This window comes from Erpetoichthys calabaricus, chromosome 12 (genome assembly GCF_900747795.2).
Source record: "Erpetoichthys calabaricus chromosome 12, fErpCal1.3, whole genome shotgun sequence".
Classification (NCBI taxonomy): Eukaryota; Metazoa; Chordata; class Cladistia; order Polypteriformes; family Polypteridae; genus Erpetoichthys; species Erpetoichthys calabaricus.
In genome coordinates, this window is record NC_041405.2 from 85,647,771 (window position 1) to 85,671,714 (window position 23,944).

General features: G+C 36.7%; 1 protein-coding gene across 2 annotated transcripts in view; it reads right to left on the reverse strand.

The window, feature by feature from the left end:
* Positions 1-23,944, reverse strand: part of arhgef6 (Rac/Cdc42 guanine nucleotide exchange factor (GEF) 6) — a 172,873-nt gene that overhangs the window by 134,175 nt on the left and 14,754 nt on the right. For both annotated transcript variants that reach the window (XM_028815801.2, XM_028815800.2), the window contains exon 3: positions 6,575-6,659. In XM_028815801.2, the coding sequence (XP_028671634.1) occupies positions 6,575-6,659 (85 nt within the window). The remainder of the gene's footprint in view (positions 1-6,574; positions 6,660-23,944) is intronic.

Here is a 23,944-nt window from a genome sequence, read left to right on the forward strand (position 1 = left end):
GTGCACACAAGTATTAATACAGGTTTCCATGGCCCCATAAAGTGATAGTTTTCAAGGGTGTGGCACTAATGAAGAGAAGGAATCACATTGTATTACAGTTGCAGTCAAAATATAGAACCATTTTATTGAACAAATTTTGCAAACAACTTAAACTATAATTTTGACAACATATTTTCAACCATCCAAAGAGGCATTTAGACTTAGTAAAATATTCAGAGGTGCTTGTCAAAAGTTGTACTGCACTGAACATGTCTTAGAAAAGGAATAAAGAGTACAATTTTTTTGTAAACCAACTACACTTTCTGTTAATGAACAATCTCTGTCCACTGACATGTTAGCTATATGTATTGTAATGGTGTTGGTTATCTCGATCCACCGCTTGCTTTTTTTGTCGTAGGCAGTCCTCTAGCAAATGCGTCTACAAGTAACATCTGACTCAAGCGTCCTCTAGCTTTTTCAGTTTTACCGGAGGATGTGGAGGGTGCCAATCTTAGTTCCATACATTCATGGTACTCCAAAGCATGTTTGCGGCAAAGGTGGTGCAGCAAGTTGCTCATGTTGCCACCTCTGGCGACAACTTTAGCTCGACAGCATTTGCAGTAAATAGTTGTTTGGTCCACATCTGACCTTTTAAAACCAAAATCTCCAGACAACAGACGCGGCTCCTTTTTTCGGCAAAAGTTCTTCTGTGTCATCATGTTCAACTTTATTGTCTGCTACAGCTTCAGTTTCAAAATGTTCTCTGTCCATTTTCACCGCTCAATACCTCCACTAACACATGTACTCTGTTGCATGCGTGTTTAGCAGTGTAGCAGTGCAAAAAGTCCCCCTTAAACAGTTTCCCGCTGCGCCACGTTCCGAACGTTGTTTAGGCTATGTAAACCGGTATTGCGGTATAAGAAAAATCCATATCATAACAAAAATTTAAAAACGGTTTTCGGTATGAACAGGTACTGTATACCTCTCAGCACTAGTAGACACTGACTTCCATTTGCAAAGATTGATGATCATGCCATAAAACTGCCTGTAACATGTTTCACAGATGATGTGGTATTCATTGGATCATGAGTCATTTCTTCTCCATACTCTTCTCTTTCCAGCATTCTGGTATACAGGAAAAATTCCGTTACAACTAACTGCCAGGGACCTAAAAAATACTTGTAATGAGATTCTGTATTTGTCACTATAGTGCTTTCTTTAACTTGCGTCCAGGCTTTGCAATCATTTCAATAGCTTCTTTCACGTTAATTTTAATCTTCTCCTGTCTACAAGTTATGCTGACGAGAATTTTTCTCGGCATTTCCTTGCGATAATACACTTTCAGGGTGCGAATGATGCCCAAATCCAATGGCTAAAGCACTGCTGTGCAATTGGGTGAGAAGAATTCAATGCGAACACTGTCTAAATGCAGAAGCATGTTGTGTGCTGCACAATTATCAATCAGAAGCCGAATCATCCTTTTCTTCTTCTTCATATTGTAAGGTTTCTGAACTGTTTCGGGATCCCCCCTCACTCCCCACCCAACGGGAACCTCACACTGAAGTGCATCCCAACGTGCGACTGCCATGTCTGTGTAAGCTTGTTTGTCCGTTGCTGGGGCAACAGCAGGCTCACAATGGTGCTGTGAGGTGCCACAGAAGCGAATCCTAAAAGATCGTGGTCACGCTATAAGTCCCTGTCTTACACCCTAAAACACGAGGCTGAGTCTCAGTACTTTAGCAAAACCAGATTTATTCACTCTCCTATAAACAGACACAGCAGTCAGACAGGGTTGTGACCAGGTTAGTGGCCAAATAATCCTGTTACCTGCATTTACAATGTTCCTTGCATCACCCATTGAGATCTTTTCCGTTTGCTTCAGTGCCGAGCTGCATCAGAGCTGTGAGAACAGATAAACACCACAGACGTGGCGATTGCACTTCGGGATGCTCTTTGGCGTGTCGTCCAGTTAGGGGATGTCCCAAGAGAGTTTAGAAACCTTACATTTTCTTGAATGAGTGCCGCATTAATAGGAATGTTTCTTGAATGAGCATCACTTAACCACATAAAAATGGCTTTTCGATGTCTTCAAATGCAGCAGTTTACATACATTTGCAATCCGAGATATTTCTTCGTTTTTTGCTCGGTCTTTCAAGAAAGTTGACAGTGTCGATGGTGAAATTCCGAATTCCCTGGAAACATCTTTTTTCTTTTTGCCGCAATCAAGAGCTGCAAAAATGTAAAGTTTTTTTTTTCTAAGATGAACTGTTTTCGTTTTTTTGTGTCTGCCGTTTCTATAGGAGGGAGACATTGAGTTAAATTCCAATGGATGTTTTTCAAATGTTGACGAGAAATAAGCAAAAGGTATCACTGAAAACCACCGAAAACAAAAACAGCAAAAAATTAAAAAAAACAGTACGAGGAAAGTTCAAAGAAAGAAATTCTTTTTTTTTTTTTTTTTTTTTTAACAATGTTTCTGTTTGGGGATCGTTGTGCACAACTAAGCTGTGACCACAGAACTAACTGCTCTGTGGCTGATTCATTCAAGTATTTCAAGGTCTTTTGGGCACTTCATTGTAATGAAAGTATCTGCTGAATCTACTTCGTAGTAACGAGATTTCTATAGACTTGTGTCATATAGGGAAACTGTCGGGAGCATAAAAATACTTCGTTGTAAAGATATTCGTTGTAACGGAATTTTACCTGTATATTAATCTTGGTGTCCCTTGTCCAAAAAAAAACTGTTCCAGAACTGGAGAGGCTTTTAAAAAATGTTTTCCGGCAAAGTCTAATCTGTCCTTCCTGTCCTTGAGGTTTACCAGTTGTTTGCATCTTGTGGTAAACTCTCGGTCTTTTATTGTAGACTTTGGCAATAATACATCTATCTCTTTGGCAATGATAAGCCTACCTTCCGGAGAGTGTTCTTAGTTTGGCTAAATGTTGTGAAGAGGTTCTTCTTCACCAAGGACAGAATTCTGCAATCATTCAGGATAGTCATCTTCTGGGGTTTTGTGTTGCTGAGTTCACCAATGCTTTCCATCTTTTTAATAATGATCCAGATGGTTGATTTGACCACTCCTCGTGCTTCTACTCTCTCACTCTACAGGGTTTGTTTTGGTTTTCAGCCTAATGATGAACTGTTTTTACTTGCATGGACAACTCTTTAGACCTCATATCTAAAGTTCACAGTGACAGCTTCCAGATGCAAATTCCACACTTGGAATCAATTCCACACCTTTTACCTGCTTCATAGTTAATGAAATAATAAGGCACCTGCTCCCACCTGGCTACTGAACATCTTGTCAGTCAATTGTCCACATATTTTGAGACCCTGTTAATGGAGGGGCTATGAAGAAAAATGGCTGTCATTCCTGAACAACTCATACGATATTTTTGGTAAACCCCTTAAATTAAAGCTAAAAGTCTACACTGCTTTATTTCAAATCTATGGTGGTGGCGTACAGACCAAAAAATTATGAGAATTGTGCCACTGTCCACATACTTATGGACCTGACTATATCTGTTTACCACTGGTATGTTGGCATTTAGTGGGTAACTGAGTAGTATGGTCGGGGGTTTGCTACTATAGGATACCTTTTGTTATTAAAAAAAAAAAAAACCTTATACAGTACTACATAATAATTTGATATTTCCCGGACACTACAATTTATCAGCAAAGCTTCAGATCTCCTCCCCATTCTGAAGTGAAGCAACAGACAATTTTACTTTGAGACTTAAAGAGAGATTTTAACTTTCTTAAAAACCTAATAATGAGTTATGTTTAAGAAATTTGAACAACAATTAGTCACAGACATTCCACAAGTAAAAAAGCACATAAGTCAATGCCATTTTTACATCACTTGAGTTGACCTGTCCTGTCTATTAAAGCTATTGAGCCACAAAAAGTATATTTGGACATTTTTTTAGCTATAGCATATTGAAAAGTGCTGTGAAAGAGCATGAATTTAATGTAGTCTACTAATTCAAGTAATTACATATATTATACAAATAAGACATATTTTTAGAAAAAATATTTAATAAATAAAATAACTCTTTGATATAGAGACTAAAATGTGAAATGTGCCAACTTTCAAATCAGTTAACTTAAACTCCAAATGCATGTGAATGTGATCCAGGCATACATTTTCTGACTTGTCTAAACTTGGCTATTGCATTACAGGCTCAAAAGAATGTCACAGACGATCCCTGAAACACCTGCACAAACCAAAAACTAATTATGGAAGGGACACCAATGCAAAAAAAAGTGTATACACAACATACACTTTCAGTTAGTACCAAATTAGATTCCTGTATCACTTTAAAATGCATGTTTCTAGAGTATAAGGCTCAAGACATTTAGTAAATGGGGGACACTAAGGTAAAGGGAGAATGACTGGCAATCAGTCAAGGTGAAAGACTAGCAGTCCAGTAAGTGCTGTTTAAATTAGCTATCTAATGTCAAACACAAGAATAAAAATCTTGGATAAATAATAAGAGGGAAGAAGAAAAAAAATTAAAATAATGAATGAATAAATAAGTAATCAAAGCTACAATCACACAGTCATTGTCACATCAGTAGCCGTTGTAAACTATGCCATAAAGAACCTCTTTGTGCTCTTTGAAAGAACCCGAACCCATTCCAGCTCAAATTACTTTGCATAAGAATTACAGACAACACACCAGTTATTTTTAAAACCATGAAGTGGAGCTGAATACCTAATGTACTTCCCTGGTCCACACCAAAGCCAAACTGCATAAGGTCAAAGCTGAAGTGATAAAGGCTTTTAGAGATCTAAAAGGCAGACAAAGTGTACACCTATAGGAAATACATTTATTAGACACAAAGTCTTTATGTATAAACTACTAAAGTACCCCAAATAATATTCACAAACTCTAGTTTTTAAAAATCTCATCCAGCTACAGCACAATGGAAAGTGAGCATCTATTTTTTTATAATACTGTCATGAATAGAAATGAAAATAAACAGAAACATACACAACAATTGGTTATATTATATATATATATTTATTTACATAATTAAATGGTTTGGATATATTGTTCTAAAAGAAGACTTGAATTGTTAAAAATGTACAAAATTTTGTGTATATAATGCACCTAAGGGCCTTCAATTTGTTATACTGTACAGATATATTTTGGGGTGTACTAATCATCTTTGCACCCTTTGATGGACTGGCACCCTGTCCAGGGATATTCCCTGCCTTACTCCCTAAGCTTGCTAGGACGGGCTCCAGCCCCCCACGAAACTGAATCTGCTCAGAATTAATCCGGCTTAAAAAAATAGTATGGTATGGTAATAATTTTTGATAAGAAACCATGCAAATTATCAAATAGGAGGAAGAAGAACAAAACATATTCAAAATATTTAGATCAGCATGTTTTGCCTTGCATTCTGTAGTTCATTGCCTGTGTACAAATACTATTTAATTACAATTGTGAGTTTTTATTTCAAATTCTGGACCAGAACAGCATGTGTGTGGAGCTTACATATAGTCAATGTGTGAAACAATAATTAGTCTGGTTTTCTTTCCACATCCAAAAAACAAGCATGTTAAAATAACTGGCAACTGTAAATTTGTTTTATACTGTGTGTGTGTCCTACAATGGACTAGGAGGGTTTGTTCCAGCTTTGCAGGTTTCAGAATTAATGGATAGAATATATTAACAGCACAGACATTTACTGAAATCAGTATAATACTGTGGAAATTTCTAAATATAAATAGCAGAAACAAAAAGAGAATTTTAAACATACTGTTGAATAATTTTGAATAGTAAACTGTAATGCACATGTAATGTATTAACATTATGTGATACACTTCAGATTCCTGCCATCCTTCTTTTGACAAACCATTTGACACCACCATTTTACTGCAGCACTAAACTTGTCTGTAATTCACTTTAATAGGAAGTGTGAACTAGAACAATCCAAATTCTCTACTTGGTTCTCATATGAAATCTATCTGCAGTGGATCTCCACATACAATGAGGACACTGTTTGCTCTACAAAGACATAACACTCTGCTCTTCCCTTTTACCATTCCTGTATAAAATTAGATATCAGCCTCACTGTTGTACATAAACAATACATTGACTCTTTTCCTACACAAAAAAGTATTTGTATTGCAGAAGATCCTTGAGGAAAAAAAACATCTTGTTATGTCACAGTAAAAGCAAACTGCATTTCTACTCAGAAAAACATCAAACAAATTTCTGGCTCCAGTTTTGCTAGAATTACTTTGTTGGGGAAAAAAAAAAAAAAAAAAAAAGAACAGCTAACAGCAACTAAAGATTTCAAATCTGTGTTTCATATAGAAAGCACATGTTAGGAGAAAACTACACAACAAAGATGAGAGTCAAGCTGTGAAATGTAATGTCAGTTAAACATATCTGTACACCTTAATTGAAGTACTTTCTGGTACAAACCGCATGTTGGATTTCATGTCTGTAACACTGGCCCACTCCTTTAATTAAAGTCAGATTATAGTCTGTAAAATACATTATTGAATACTTGTATACACACTTCACTTTAAAACACTTTAAAATTATTAACTCTGGAGCAAGCACTCAGTTTCTTTACCTTGTGTGGTGATGTTGATGACTGATAGTGTGTGTAAAACTTTGCCAAAATCTTCCCCTGCATACAGATTTTCAGCATCAAATCCCTGTTAATGAAGAAATATATTTTATTAAAATAAGATCAATACATTTCCCAAAAGTAAATCTAAATACTTTTTTCACTGTAAACACATTTATCTTCAAAATTAAGAAAAGAAGACTTCTAAACAGTATTTAAATGATGGTGATTAATCTACAAAATTGTGATTTTGGCTTAGTGAAAAGGCTAATTAAAGTTTCTTTTCTGGTTTCTGGACTGTGTCTTGACTGTTCCCTTTTTTGTAAGATTTCAGCAGAAGTGAAAATTTGTGTGTCATTTAAGAAGTGTTTGGTCATGTTATAAAGAGCATCAGTGACTATGCAGAACAGAATAGCAGTCCTTCAAAACCTTCTGGACCTTTTATTGAATAAGTTGCTGAAAGCTGTAGGCCTACTAAAAACAAAGACTGACACCATTATTCATTCCAGTACAGGTCATACATTTAGTATGTACATGTATTCCCATGATAGCTCAATATGGCTAGAGATGAGGCTGTTTGATTTCTACCTGGCTCCTAAATAACCTCTCATATCATATTAAAAATGAACCAGAATTGAAAATCCAGGACATCTTGTGAACATGTTTTTCACAAATGGTACACATTAAATTTAGTTTAAAAATGTATTGACATTATGTTTTACATTCCACATACTACATAAAGAATAAATCAACCTTAAACATATATACAGGTATATGAATACAAAACTAGAACCTTTAAATTAGTTCTTAATATAAAATTGTGTGTGCAAACAGAGGTACAAGCTGATCAACATAGAAATAAAACAAGAACACCCAATAGAACTTGATCCAACAGTCAAAATGAGCCAGGCCTGTAAAGGTAGCATTTGGTGGCTCAGTGAGATCAGGCACATGGAGCTTCCATGTAAGTTTTCCACCTGCTAAGCAAACTGGTAGAGCCAGGTGTAAAGTCTGTCAGATGAGGGGCATGTTTAGGACAGTAGAAAACAGACTGTATCATAAAGAATATTGAAACACAGCTGATATAGTTTTTACGGTTGTACATGGTTCAAGAAATAATGATATACTAGGGGGCTTCGCTCGCCAACCCCCATGTTTGGTTTTCCGGAAACACACTTTTAAGATTTTTTTTTTCCTTTGAATTGCTATTTCATTAGTTTCACTTTTATTTCAGAACTTATGTAAAAACAACACTTGGAATCTTTCGAGTCCCAATATGCTGAATTTTTTTAAATGAGGTCTGTGAGACATGTGTTTAATGACTTTGTACCATAATTTAGGATAGGTTTCTCTGTTTGGAATTTCAGCACAGACAAAGCGATCTACATCATCAGCAGTTAATAATTTTTTTGCAAAGTAACCAATAAATGCATGGGAGGTAAAACACTTTTATGAAATTCTCTGACTTTAACTTCAAAGCCTTACAATATTTACATACTACTGACATATCACTTGTGTCCATATATTTGATCTTTATTTGCCTTTTACTTATTTCTCCGAGTAATAATTTCTCATTTTTTGCACTAATGCGATGTTTACTTTCTTTTTATGACACTGTCATTTTTTTCTGCTTTCATATTCTGTATCTTGCTCTGCATGTGTTTCGTGCCTACGTTTTTTATTTTTTTTTTATTTTTTGAGTCTTTTGAATTCCAGTTTTCACTATCTCTAACCTGCTCTGCATGTGTTTGGCCCCTTTGTTTTGTAACCAATTTATGACGTTTTACTTTGTTTTCTACTCTGTCTTTTATTTCTGACCTTGCTTTGTCCTACTTTTTTTTAAATGACACCTGGTCCGTGGTGATTATTTTCCCTTTTTCGTGTAATAATTTCCATTTGTTTGCGCTACTGCGATCTTTACTTTCTTTTTTTTATACTTTCTAATTGTCCTACTTTCATATTCTTTAACTTTCTCCACATTTGTATCGTGCATACGTTTTGTTTTTTTTGAGCCTTTCGAATTCCACTGCTTTCATAATCTGCTCTGCATGTGTATAGCGCCAATGTTTGTGAACGCGTTTATGAAGTTCTACTTTGTCCTTTACTCTGTCCTTTAATTCTGTGCCCGATGGATTTGTTTTGTTTTAATTCCACTTGTAACGGGCTGATAATTACTTTCCTTATTTTCTGAATTTGCACATAGATTTTTTTTTCTTTTTTGCTCTTTTTTCTCTCCAACGCTTTTGAGTCTCTTTTCTCCTTTACTGCTTTCTTCTTCGCTTAGTCGACGTTTTATTTATAACGTATTGTCCTTATACGCTTTATATGCGCTGAGACCCTGGATCAGTGTATGCTCAAATCCTTCACAAGGATTGTCTTATTTGATATTGATTGCAAGTAGGGTGTGTCTTGCAAGAATCTCATGTTCTACGTCATCGCGAGACGGCCCTGGGTCAATCTCTTGACACAATGTCTCATGTTTAAGGTCCTCGCGGGTCTTTTAACTGTCTTCCGTGATCTTAACTGTTTAACTTAACATCTTAACTGCCCTACTGTTTCTCTCCAGGATTTTTTTTTTTTATAATAGCGAGATATACTGATTTGGCTTCAGTCAAGAAAAACAAGTATGGTTTTCAATGACTTAACAGGGATAATGAACATACTTTATCATCATATTTATTCACCCATCCATTTGTCCATGTACTGAACCCACCTAATTCGGTTTTGCAGACAACAGCAGTAAAGCAGTAAATCAAATATGCATAACAGATACCAAGACTAACTAACTAAACTGTACTCTTAGAAGAAAACATTTCAAATACAGTCAAGCAAAATGACACCTTTTATTGGCAACTGAACAGATTACAATATGCAAGCTTTATAGGCAGCTCAGGCCACTTCCTTCTGGCAGTTTGTAACTGTGAGTGACCATGTAGATAACAAAAGGTAAATAAAACTGAACAGCAGCCAGGGTGTCTTGGGGGTTAAAGGGGACAACGATTAGAAACAGGATAAAAAGTCTTGTGAGGCTGTGTCGATCCTTTTGGAGGCATTGCGGGGAAAAACTGGGAGTAGATTATTTCGTGAAGTTGCTTGCAAGCCAGCAACAGCCTCATGCAACTGTGGTTTAGGTGTATGTGTCTGTATGAATAGTTCTGTGGCCAGGGCTAGTTTATTCCAGATGTAAAATGCAAGAAAAAAGCAACAACAGCAAGAAAAAAAAAAAAAAAAAAGCTTTTATGGGGAAACTACAACAGAAGGCAGAAGAAGATGGGAGAATTACAGCAAAAAATCTCCAATTCAGTGTACAAAAAAGGTAAGCTTCCTCTGTGTCTACTGGTAACCTGAAATTGTTCCAAGGACTGGCATGATAAATAATTTTGAAAGTAAAGACTTGGATGGGTACATACCTATATGTACATAGTTACAGATCGTTTACTTGTTGCTTCAGAGTGTTATTAAGTGTTCTAAAAAATAAAAAAATATATAACTGCAATTGCAATACTTGTTGTAGTCTTTTACTCCTAAACAATCTCTCAAATGTTTCGAAAAACGGTCACTATGTTACCAAACAGGGGAACACCTTGTTCCAAACAGTTTTGCAGTGCTTTGGGATATTATACCTAAACTTTGCGGAATGATAGGTGACAGATTGGGGCATAAAAAACTTGATTCCAAGGTTGTACAACATAAAATGTCTTGGTTATGTACTTGGTTATGCAACACACAGTATTTTGGAGAGAACATGTTTTATTTAATGGATACTTGTGCAAAAAAGATTTTATATCATATAAATTCTTCCTTTTAAAAATCTGAAGCGTTGTACTCACTAACTAACTCACAGCTCCTTAATTACAATAAAACAGATAATAGCCATTTATTTTTGGGTATGTAATTTAGGTGCAATAATGCCAAACCCCATTGTGTATAAGGGGTTAAATTCTGTAATTCATTTATAACATTCTCAAACCCACTTAATCCTCCCAAATTACTATATACACAAAGGTACAATCTGTAACTCTCTTTTTCCCTGTAAGAACTGGCTATGTTTTTTTATAAATAACTATTTTTAAATGATTAGTCTCACAATGATCATTAGACTAACAATGTGTTATCCTGCTCATTATACAATACAGTATTTCTGTCACACCGTACATTATTTTTATATTTTTATGTGTATATTTTAACTAATTATAAGCTACTATAAGCCAAGTCTTGTTACTCAGCATGATTGCTCAGAAAAATAAATGACTGCAGAATGCAGCAATTTACCTATCAGAACTAACAAAAGTAATTAGAACTTACAATACTGTCTTTGCTGCATTCTTCACAGAAAACTCCAGAATGCTTCCTTCCTAGATGTTCCTGAATAACTGTTGTGCTGCTATGATACGCCATTTCACATTTACAGCGTGCACAGAACCTTAAAATACTCCCATGTCAGAAGTCTTTTACATGAAGGACCTGCAAGTGAACTAGGCGCCATGTTGATCTCTTGAAAGATGTAAAAACAATATAGATATATATGAATATAGATATATGTTACATAATCATTTTTTTGTTGTTGGAGAAATGGTGAAAACTACCTTGTTTTTAAATTAAGCTTTGTTTCAGGTATATACTCTTATACAATCAATACATCAGTCAGTCATTTTCCAACCTGCTACTGGTAATTAAACACTGCTTAAATGTAAATATACTTACATAAATATACTTATTAGGTTTTAATCATTTTTAATAATAAATTGCACTATGGCTTTTTTGCTGTTAAAATATACATTTGTTATATTTACTGTATACAGGTGTTTTTTCTTCAGCATATCAGCTAGACATTCATAATTCTTGATGTGTACAGTAATTATAAATATGGATTACTGTTTTAATGATGTAGTACTGGTTTCTTACCAAAACTTATTCTATATGACACACAGCAACAAATAAAACACAGTTCAAATCTTCAAAAAAAATCCACAAATGTTTCAAATGTTCATCACTTGTTTATCAAGAATACACAAGACTAACATACTTAACAGGTTTATAAGCAAAAGACACATTTTGCTGTTAAGCTAACAAGCATTTACAGATTTATTGGTTTACTAAGCAGTAACTTAAGATTTGTTGTTGCACTTAAAACAAGCTTGCTGTCCAAACTAAAACGGTGTCCATTTTAATGAAAGGACAAAATTAATAATTAAATACTGTTATAATTATCTATCTAAAATAAAATGGTATGAATTCATTAAAGTAGCTTCTCTTGCCATTTGTTTATTTGCACAGGACCATTTTCTTTAACGTAAAGGCTAATACTCCAACGGCCTCTAGCTCTCTTGTAAAATAAGCCTCAACTGGCTGCTCTTTATGTACACTGCAGGAAGTTTGCTGCAAAAAGAAAAAAGGAGCACTGCAACCAAATTACCATTTCAGGGACTTAAAAGATCGTTTTTTGTGACCAGCTAATGTATCAAGTCTTTTTTAGTGAAGAATTGGCCAATCAATCGGAGTTTCCCTAATTATGATGATCAGTGCCAACTGCCCATTGGGTTTTTTAATAATATCACATTGTAATTACATGCACAACAGTCTAAAAGTTATACTGAATACTTGTATTGTTTAATTCCTAAGACTGAGCTGGAACAGTGGCAATGCAGCAGTGGCAACAATTGTCTCAGTGGAACACAAAAAAAAAAGAATCACAATACAGGAGGGTCAGTAACTGATCATAATGATCAATAGAGTCCAGCTGCAGATGAGACAGTCTGAAGCCTCAGACAGATTCAGTGACCTGAAACATTCAGAGGCCCGTAAGATAACTCCATTGTCAGTGGCATCTCTTTGACTCCGACCCACTTTCCAGGAACCACTCTCCTGCTTCACCAGTGTACTGACGCGTATATTACATGGCCGTCACATCGATTTCAATTTCTTTCAGTTCCTGCTCTCAAGTAGACCCGGTAGTTTTGAGGCTTGTGCATTCAGAATTTATTAAACATCTAAACTATCAAGGTCTTTCAGATCTGCATCTAAAGCAAAAATACAGAATGGATGTGTCTTTTGTTATTGGATATACATATATATAGGTTTCAGAGTCAGTGTAACGTTATTTGTATGAGAAAAAAAAAATTTTTTTGGTAAAGCAACACAAAGTGTCTACTGAATCTGCTCAGTAAATTATTTAATTGTACAGTTATACAAGAGGTCAAAATAAACATGCTTCTCACATGAAAACAAAGAGGTTCTGGGCCTCATAGTGTCTGAAGTGCTTGGATTTGTCAGAGGCCTAAAACTGCCCTGACAGCAGCTGGATACTTCTCATAACGATTGCCAAGATTTATTTTTTTAAGCACATTACTAACAAAATCTGTTGCAATATGAATTAGAATTATCTGGACATGCCAAGCCAATGGTATAGTATGGTACCTTACTTGGTACACCATTTTGTAGTGCAGACATATTCTTTCTGTCCATATAGGATAATTTAGAAAAAAATGGTTTCCTCCTACAATCTATAAACCACATCTTTTAGGACTATTGGTCACTCTAAAATGCCCTGATGTGATTCTCTGTGTGTACATGAGCATGTTTCTGTGCTAGAGCATATCCTAGGAAAGGACTGAATCACTATTCAAGGCAGGTTTACCTTGAATTCAAAACTATCTTTGGACACTTTTTATACTCTTATAATTGAGTTAAAAAGCTGAAAAAACTGACATTTAAGGATGAACTATGATCAAACCACCAACAGGCAGTTCGCTGAATCAGAATATTTTGCAGATAGATACAGTAAAAGAAACAATTTCAGCCTAAAAACAATTCCACGCAAGCATTTTATTTTTTTAAGAAGAGAAATCCAAAACAACCAGAGAAGGGCTTGAACAGAAAATATAACTATATGCAGATGATATGGTACTATATATCAGATCCACAAAATACTGTGCCTGTAGTCCTAATAGCACTAGCAGAAATTCAAAAGATATCTGAACTCAAAATTAATTTGAATAAAAGTGTGCTCTTTCCAGTGAATTCTCTAGCACATACTGTTAAATTAGACACCTTCCCTTTTATTATTACAGATCAGTTTAAAAACCTAGGGGTAAACATCACAAGTAAATCTAAAGTTCATTTTCAACAAAATGTTGCTATCTGCAAGGAAAAATGTAAGCAAGACTTGCATAGATGGTCTACCCTCCATCTCACTTTAGCAGGGAGAATTAACATTGTCAACACGAATATCCTTCCCAGCCACACACAAACCAGTGTGTTTCTTCGTGCTGGTTGGAAGCCCGGATAAATGGGGAGGGTTACGTCAGGAAGGGCATCCGGTATAAAAATTTTGGCAAATCAATATGCGGACAACAGTACAAATTTCCATACCGGATCGGTCAAGCCCCGGGTTAACAACGACCACCACCAGTACTATTAGCCAACAGGGTGGGGGTGGGGGGGATGTGTCCGGAGGCAGGTGGAAGGTAAAGAGAGTGGGTAAATGCAGACAGAGGCCATTTATCTGTTCTCATCCTCTTAGATCTGAGTGCCGCATTTGACAACATTGATCATAATATTCTTAAGAATCGCCTTAGTCAATGGGTGGGCCTCTCTGGCAGCGTCTTAAATTGGTTTGAATCCTACCTGCCAGGGAGAAAATTCTTTGTTAGTTGTGGTAATTATAATTCAAAGACACATGATATCCTATATGGTGGTCCACAAGGCTCTATCCTGTGTCCGCTGCTCTTCTCAATCTACAAGCTTCCAATAGGTCAGATTATCTCAGGACATAACGTGAGCTACCACAGCTATGCTGATAACACACAGCTGTATTGATCAATAGCACCTGATGACCCCCATTCTCTTGATTCACTAACACAATGTCTAACCTGTATCTCAGAACAGATGAATAGTAACTTTCTCAAATTAAATAAAGAGAAAACCGAAATCTTGTGATTGGCAATAATGGATACAATGAGGCTATTAGAAATAAACTTGATGCATTAGGATTAAAAGTCAAAACGGAGGTAAAAAGCTTAGGGGTAACCGTTGACTGTAATCTGAGTTTTAAATAGCATATTAATCAGATCACTAGGACAGCATTTTTTCACTTAAGAAACATAGCAAAAGTTAGACCTCTTATATCATCGAAAGATGCAGAGAAATTAGTTCACACGTTTGTTTTCAGTCGGCTAGATTACTGTGACGCACTCTTCTCAGGACTACCCAAAAAAGACATAAATCTTCTGCAATTAGTGCAGAATGCAGCTGCTAGAATCCTTACCAGGAAAAGAAAATCCGAACACATTTCTCCAGTTTTGATGTCACTACACTGGTTACCTGTGTCTTTCAGAATTGACTTTAAAATTCTGCTTATGGTTTATAAAGCCTTAAATAATATAAAGCCTTAAATAATCTCGCTCCATCTTATATATCGGAATGTCTGACGTCTTATATTCCAAATCGCAACCTCAGATCCTCAACTGAGTGTCTCCTTAGAATTCTAAGAGCAAAACTTAAAAGAAGTGGTGAGGCGGCCTTCTGCTGTTATGCACCTAAAATCTAGAATAGCCTGCCAGTAGGAATTCGCCAGGCTAATACAGTGGAGCTCTTTAAAAAACTGCTGAAAACACATTATTTTAACATGGCCTTCTCATAACTTCACTGTAATTTAATCCTGAAACTCTGTATATCCAATTCATTATAATAACTATTCATTCAAAATCTGTACTAACCCCTACTCTCTCTTCTGTTTCCTTTTCCGGTGTCCTTTTGGATCTACCCAAAGCACCATGATGTTCCAACAATGATGGATGGATTAAAAGCCAGAAGTCTGTATGACCATCACCATCAAATGACTCCGTGAGAACCCTAATTACAAAGAGGACTATTTAATTTATGTTAGGTAGAATGCCCAGGGGGGACTGGGCGGTCTCGTGGCCTGGAACCCCTACAGATTTTATTTTTTTCTCCAGCCGTCTGGAGTTTATTTTTGTTTTTTCTGTCCACCCTGGCCATCGGACCTTACTCCTTTCTATGTTAACTAATGTTGTCTTATTTTAATTTTGTATTTTGTCTTTTATTTTTCTTTTCTTCATTATGTAAAGCACTTTGAGCTACTTTTTGTATGAAATTGTGCTATATAAATAAATGTTGTTGTTGTTGAACTGAGGGTAAGAACTTTGAATGTTGGCAGTATGACTGGTAAGGGGAGAGACTTAGCAGATATGAAGGAGAGAAGGAAGGTTGATATAATGTGCATGCAACAGACTAAATGGAAGGGGAGTAAAGCCAGGAGGATCGGAGGTGGATTCAAATTGTTCTATCATGGTGTGGATAGGAGGAGAAATGGGGTAGGGATTATTCTGAAGGAACAGTATGTCAAGAGTGTTTTGGAGGTGAAAAGAGTGTCAGACAGAGTAATGATTATGAAGCTGGAAATTGGAGGTGTGAAGATGAATGTTGTTAGTGCATATGCCCCGCAAGTTGGGTGTGCACTGGATGAGAAAGAAGATTTTTGGAGTCAGTTGGATGAAGTGATGAACAGTGTACCCAAGGAACAGAAAGTGGTGATTGAAGAGGTTTTAAATGGACATGTTGGTGAAGGGAACAGAGGAGACAAGGAGGTGATGGGTAGGTATGGTGTCAAGGAGAGGAATGAACAAGGTCAGAGGATAGTGGATTTTGCCAAAAAGATGGACATGGCTGTGGTGAATACATATTTTAAGAAGACGGAGGAACACAGGATTACATACAAGAGTGGCGGAAGATGTACACAGGTAGATTACATCCTATGCAGAAGAGTCAATCTTAAGGAGATTGAAGACTGCAAAGTGGTGGCGGGGGAAAGTATAGTTAAGCAGCATAGGACTGTGGTCTGTAGGATGATGTAGGAGATCAAGAAGAGGAAAAGAGTGAGGGCAGAGCCAAGGATCAAATGGTGGAAGTTGAAAAAGGAAGACTGCAAGATTGAGTTTAGGGAGAAGGTGAGACTGGCACTGGGTGGTAGTGAAGAGTTACCAGACAGTTGGAAAACCACAGCAGATGTAGTAAGGGTGACAGCAAGAAGGGTGCTTGGCATGACATTTGGACAGAGGAAGGATGAAAAGGAAACCTGGTGGTGGAATGGGGAAGTACAGGAGAGTATACAGAGGAAGAGGATGGCAAAGAAAAGTGGGATAGTCAGAGAGAGGCAGAAAGTAGACAAGAGTACAAGGAGATAAAGCGCAAGGTAAAGAGAGAGGTGGCAAAGGCTAAAGAAAAGGTGTATGATGAGTTTGTATGAGAGGTTGGACACTAAAGAGGGAGAAAAGGACCTGAACCGATTGGCTAGACATAGGGACCGAGCTGGGAAAGATGTGCAGCAGGTTAGGGTAATAAAGGATAAAGATGGAAACGTAGTCACAAGCGAGGAGAGTGTGTTGAGCAGATGGAAAGAGTACTTTGAGAGGCTGATGAATGAAGAGAACGAGAGAGAGAAGAGGTTGGATGATGTGGAGATAGCGAATCAGGAAGTGCAATGGATTAGCAAGGAGGAAGTAAGGACAGCTATGAAAAGGATGAAAAATGGAAAGGCTGTTGGTCCATATGACATACCTATGGAAGCATGGAGGTGTTTAGGAGAGATGGCTGTGGAGTTTTAAACCAGATTGTTTAATGGAATCTTGGAAAGTGAGAGGATGCCCTAGGAGTGGAGAAGAAGTGTACTGGTGCCGATATTTAAGAATAAGGGGGATGTGCAAGACTGTAGTAACTACAGGGGGATAAAATTGATGAGCCACAGCATGAAGTTATGGGAAAGAGTAGTGGAAGCTAGGTTAAGAAGGGAGGTGATGATTAGTGAGCAGCAGTATGTTTCATGCCAATAAAGAGCACCACAGATGAGATGTGTGCTCGGAGGATGTTGATGGAGAAGTATAGAGAAGGCCAGAAGGAGTTGTACTGCGTCTTTGTGGACCTGGAGAAAGCATATGACAGGGTGCCTCGAGAGGAGTTGTGGTACTGTATGAGGAAGTTGGGAGTGGCAGAGAAGTATGTAAGAGTTGTACAGGATATGTATGAGGGAAGTGTGACCGTGGTGAGGTCTGCGGTAGGAGTGACGGAAGCATTCAAGGTGGAGATAGGATTACATCAGGGATCGGCTCTGAGCCCTTTCTTATTTGCAATGATGATGGACAGGTTGACAGCCGAGATTAGACAGGAGTCTAATGGACTTTTGATGTTTGCTGATGACACTGTGATCTGTAGCGATAGTAGGGAGCAGGTTGAGGAGACTCTGGAGCGGTGGAGATATGCTCTGGAGAGGAGAGAAATGAAGGTCAGTAGGAACAAGACAGAATATGTGTGTGTAAATGAGGGGGAGGTCAGTGGAATGCTGAGGATGCAAGAAGTAGAGTTGGCGAAGGTGGATGAGTTTAAATACTTGGGATCAACAGTACAGAGTAATGGGGATTGTGGAAGAGAAGTGAAAAAGAGAGTGCAGGCAGGGTAGAATCGGTGGAGATGAGTGTCAGGAGTAATCTGTGACAGACGGGTATCAGCAAGAGTGAAAGGGAAGGTCTACAGGATGGTAGTGAGACCAGATATGTTATATGGGTTGGAGACGGTGGCACTGACCAGAAAGCAGGAGACAGAGTTAAAGATGCTAAGATTTGCATTGGGTGTGACCAGCATGGATAGGATTAGAAAGGAGTACATTAGAGGGTCAGCTCAAGTTGGACGGTTGGGAGACAAAGTCAGAGAGGCGAGATTGTGTTGGTTTGGACATGTGCAGAGGAGAGATGCTGAGTATACTGGAAGAAAGATGCTAAGGATGGAGCTACCAGGCAAGAGAAAAAGAGGAAGTCCTAAGAGAAGGTTTATGGATGTGGTGAGAGAGGACATGCAGGTGATGGGTGTAACAGAACAAGATACAGAGGACAAAAAGATATGGAGGAAGATGATCCGCTGTGGCAAACCCTACCGGGAGCAGCCGAAATAAGAAGAAGAAGACTATGTGATGGACTCACTTCCTGTCATGAGTTGGTCCCAGCAGTGACAGCAGAGGATAGAAAGATATGGAAGAAGATGATCCGCTGTAGCAACCCCTTACTGGAGCAGCCGAAAGAAGAAGAACATGAATATCCTTCCAAAGCTCCTTTTTCTAGTTAAAGCATTCCCATATACATTAACAAATCATTTTTTAAGAAATTAGATTAAATCATAACCTCGTTTTTAGAATTCAAATCATCCATGCATCCAAAGGGCGACCCTAGAAAGACCTAAGGCTGAAGGAGGCATGGCTCTACCTAACTTTGAATTTTATTACTGAGCGGCAAATATGCAAGCTATAAAAACCTGGACATTGACACAAATAGATGAATACACACAGGCTTGGTCCACAATAGAAATAAAATCCTGCAATACTTCTTTATATTCCTTGCCTTGTGCCCCAGTAAATACAAGTTTACCTCAATATACTAACAACCCAATTGTGTTTCATTCACTCAGAACTACTTCAAGATGGAGAAGTTTGTATCTGTGGCACCTCTGCAAGATAACCACCTTTTTCCACCTCTCAAACTTACAGTTTATAAAGTTTTGAAAACATACGGGATTAAATCACTTAGAGATTTGTACACAGATAACATCTTTGCATCCTTCGAACAATTAAATTCCAAATGTAGCTTCCCATCAACCCAATTTTTCCACTATTTCCAAATTAGAAACTTTGCTAAACAAAATCTAACCAGTTTTCCTCACCTCCCACCTACTTCTGTTCTGGAAGAAATATTGATTAGTCTTGAGGACTCAGACAGCATTTCTGTAATACATAAAAACATTTTAAAGTCCCTTTCTTTCAAAGATCCCAAAGTACAGTGGGAAAAGGATCTTTTACTCAACATTTCGGAAAAGGAGTTGAAGGCAACCCTGCACAGAATTCCCTCTTGCTCCATATGCGCAAAGCATACAATTATTCAACTTAAAATCTTTTATCAAGCACATCTGTCTCTTTTAAAATAGTCCAACATATTTCCAGTTCAAGATCCAATCTGCGAATGTTGCACATGTTTTGGGCATGCACCAAATTAACATCATTCTGAACAAAAATCTTTAAATGACTATAAGGCAGCCTTGGAGTCACAATCACTCCTAATCCATTACCCGCTGTGTCTGATGTACTCCAAGATGGGCTTATACTATAGAAGGACAAAAAAACTGCAATTGACTAATCTTGCTCAACTGGAAGAATCCTAGCCCACCTCTTTTAAGTCAGCAGGTAACTGATGTTATATACTTTTTGAAATTGGGAAAAAAAAATCAAATTCTCACATACAGGATCTGTTCAAAACTTTTTTTTTAAAACCTGACAGGATCTAATAAGTAACTTATTAGAATAAGCATTTATATTGGGGGAAAAAGATTCTCTTCCCTCTTTTTTACTCTTAAAGTTTTACTCTGGCTGTTGTCCTTCCTCACTTTCTCATGGGTGGGGGTTGAATTGAATTCAGTTTTGTTACATTTGATCTGTTTGTATGGAATGTTACTTGCTTTTAATAAATCCATCCAAAACAACCACCAAAATGTGACATTAAACTGTTTTTTTTATTAGGATACTATGAAACATAAGGTGAAATGGGTTTTGCTGCATTTATGTACTTACTTGCGTAAAAAAAAAAAAAATCAGTCACTGAATCACAGATTGCACAGACATTTACAGCGTACTGCACCTTAAAGAGACTATGTATGCCAGCATTTTCAAGGGCAACTGATACACCATTAATGAAATATACAGTAATTATAATGAGGCTTTTCACTGGCTTGGCTATAAGTGATTCAACAAGAGTAAAAAATAAATATGGATTTCACTAGCCACTTTTTTACAGTATAAAGTGAAAAGTGTAAGCTTTGGAACAGTGTAGTACTATTGTAATTTTTATTTAAAAATATAATTTTTATAAAAGTGCAAAAGGGAATATCAAACAATGCTTTTTTTAAATAAAAAAAAAACTTTATGGAGACCTCATTACACTTTGTCTGTTAACTAACTAGTAAAGTTTTCCATGTGGCATTTATTATGCAGACATATTAGAGCTATTACTGCTGTCAAGTCATAATGCATGGAGCACTGTATTGGAATTGACAAACTCTTCAGAGTTTGATATTCGAGTCAGCTAACCAACTCAAGAATAAACAAAGGAAAGTATAAACAAACCTTTAGAAAATAGTTTTTAATTGAAAACATCAGAGTTTGAAGATCATTGCAAAAAAAATCTCAGGGAGGATCAGTAGATAGTTGGGTATTGTAAAGTCAAATATTTGAGATATAATGAAAAAAGAAACTATACAAAAAGTACACAATAGTCTGCAACTAACTGTTAACACACCATTTTAAAAAGAACAAGACTACACTACACTACAAATGCAAAACTCTTATCAAAACCATGGCCAAGTTAAACTTTGCAAAGTAATAAAAAGATGCACAAAAGTAAAACAATGTTTTAAAGACATACTGTATAAGCATCAGAATGACAGAAATATGAAAGCATGCAACAAATCAAAAACTATAAATAAACACATCAACTGCTTTGTTAAGTATCATGGAGACAATGTGCCAGCTCTCTCATTCATGGCTACTTATTGTCTTACTGGTCTTAACTGATGATGTAAGGGACTATCATACCTATAGAATGAATTATAACATATACAAAAAAACCTTGTTTTTTTTAATAATCTACAAAAAATCCATGGGGCAATTATTAATTACATTTCAAGGCAGTGACTCAATTACTACTATTACTTACTTAACTATGGAGTTTATTGGGGGGGGGGGGGTAAATCAGAAAACATTAAGCAATCTCATACTTTAAATTCTATTCAGCCTGCATTTCACTTCTTGATGAGGAAAGTTAAGTCAAGAAGCCCTATAGTTAAGTAACAAGGAGAAGTGGATACAGTTTGTACATAAAATATAAATACACTAGACTAGATAATTACAACAAGGCATCATAAAGGACATGTTTGCTTCTATCAATGGGATAGTTTAGATACCTAAAAAATTAGCCTGGCATTCAATCACTTATATTAAACTCCATTTACAATCTCTAATAAAACTCATTGTACTTAAAATAAAAAAATACAAACTGTCCCAATGAATACTGTGCACTGCAGCAGCTTAAAATGAAACACAGGAAATTATACTGTTATTAATAGTGTGACTACTCAGAATGTCTGATTCAACTTATATGAAGGAAATGGAGAAAGAGGGTTGTAATGAGACCAGAGAATTCACCTCTTCATTTCTTTCACTTATAGTGCTGAAGCCTGTAACCTGCAAGAAGAAAGGTGACCCTAACCTGATTCTTCCCTTCCTTTATTATGGTACCTGGCAACAGAATAGGAAAATGACTGGTCACCACTATTACTGCAAAACAGGTGCTGCAGGCGGTGTTTTTGCACACCACCTCAAACAGCCTAAATACTCAGCCAAGAAATAAACATTTGTCCATCTAGGACCACAAACCCTCATAACTTCTGTTTTCTTTTACACTGTGTTGTTTTTTTAGATTAAAGAAATTGATTGTTACAGCCATGGAACAATGCGATACCATAAATACATTCCAACTGATCACCATCAAATCCCGAGACAAGCACTCAAGGCAGAAGTCCAAGTCAAGTAATGAAAACAATCTCAAACTTAGTATTTCAGGTCTACAGTGTTGCACAAGATGTGACACAAAGTGAGAGTATACTGTCACTTGTGTTAAAGTACAAGCTTTACTTCAGAATCCTGTTTAACGTATATAACTTAACAAAGATGTTGGTTCTCATGAAACAATTCAGTATTGTGACACAAACTATTTGAACTTCCTGAACAAATTAAAAGGGATGTTATGCGGCCCTCTTGTAGCACTGTATACAACAAAAAAAAAATTAAAAATATACAATTATACAATATTAATTCACACAACATATGAAATTTAATACACATGATTTTATTTCAAGGTGTATTCGAGTGCCTTATCTCCATAGGAGAAATACTAAACATTTCTTCATTTTTAAAAAATTCAAAATTTTTTAAACAAGTTATATACAATTCTTTAAATTTCTGTACCTTTTAATTATCACTGTAAGACTGAACTTCTCACTAAGAAGCACATAAAGTGAAAAAACTTTAGAAATTTGCTTCAGTAAAATGAATTAACTTGGCGCAGTGGGTAGCGCTGCTGCCTCGCAGTTGGGTGATCTGGGGACCTGGGTTCGCTTCCCGGGTCCTCCCTGCGTGGAGTTTGCATGTTCTCCCTGTGTCTGCGTGGGTTTCCTCCCACAGTCCAAAGACATGCAGGTTAGGTGGATTGGCGATTCTAAATTGGCCCTAGTGTGTGCTTGGTGTATGGGTGTGTTTGTGTGTGTCCTGCGGTGGGTTGGCACCCTGCCCAGGATTGTTTCCTGCCTTGTGCCCTGTGTTGGCTGGGATTGGCTCCAGCAGACCCCCGTGACCCTGTGTTCGGATTCAGCGGGTTGGAAAATGGATGGATGGATGGATGGTCTACTGTAGGTTTTATGGTGGAAATTTGCCGAAACATAAATACAAGTCAACATGCCTTTTTCCTTTCACTAAGAAGAAAAAGAACAGTATTTGTGTATATAAAATTTTCTATCCAAATAAACCAGCTGTTGTTTGCTTCTGTAGTGATCCTTATCAGCATTTGTCTGACCTAGGACAGTTCGAATTTTGACTTAAAGCTCCTTTGTAAAGATGTTCTGTATATTTTAATAGGAATTTCTTTTCTAGCAGCCCTCTGTAGCCTGAAAACCACATAGGGGCACAAAAAGTTAATAACATGGCATCTCTACTAAACAAAAAAAACAAAAACAAAAACAGAGGAAGGGATGAACATACTAAGAATACAAAGTATAAATAAAAATGTTTAGAACATAAAATTTACAGCCACTCAATGCTAGCCTAAACTATTGTGGAACTGGAAGGCAGTGGTTGGGGCCTAAGAAGAGTGTTTACCTGGTCAAGAGGCTTAAAATTTAAACAGCAAGAGTTTATTGTTTAAAAAGACTTAACATATAGTGACAGGCACTATAACTTTGGAATGAGCAGGCATACATTTCAACCAAATGCCTTCTTAAAACAGGAGAGTGAAATGTGATCATGCATTTGCAATGCATGTGATGACAGTATCCTTGCTGAAAGCAGGAAAAAAAAAAAAAAACACTGCTTGAATGAGGAAGTGAATGCAAATGTATCCATGAGGCCTAAAATAACTGTCACAATAGAATGAATGTTTCCAACTAAAAACAATCTGATTCACACCTTGGACTTATTAGAACAATGAAAAACACTGTTTACAAGCATGTGTACCAATAAAGTGGAAGTTCAAAACATTTTGGAAAGTTCAC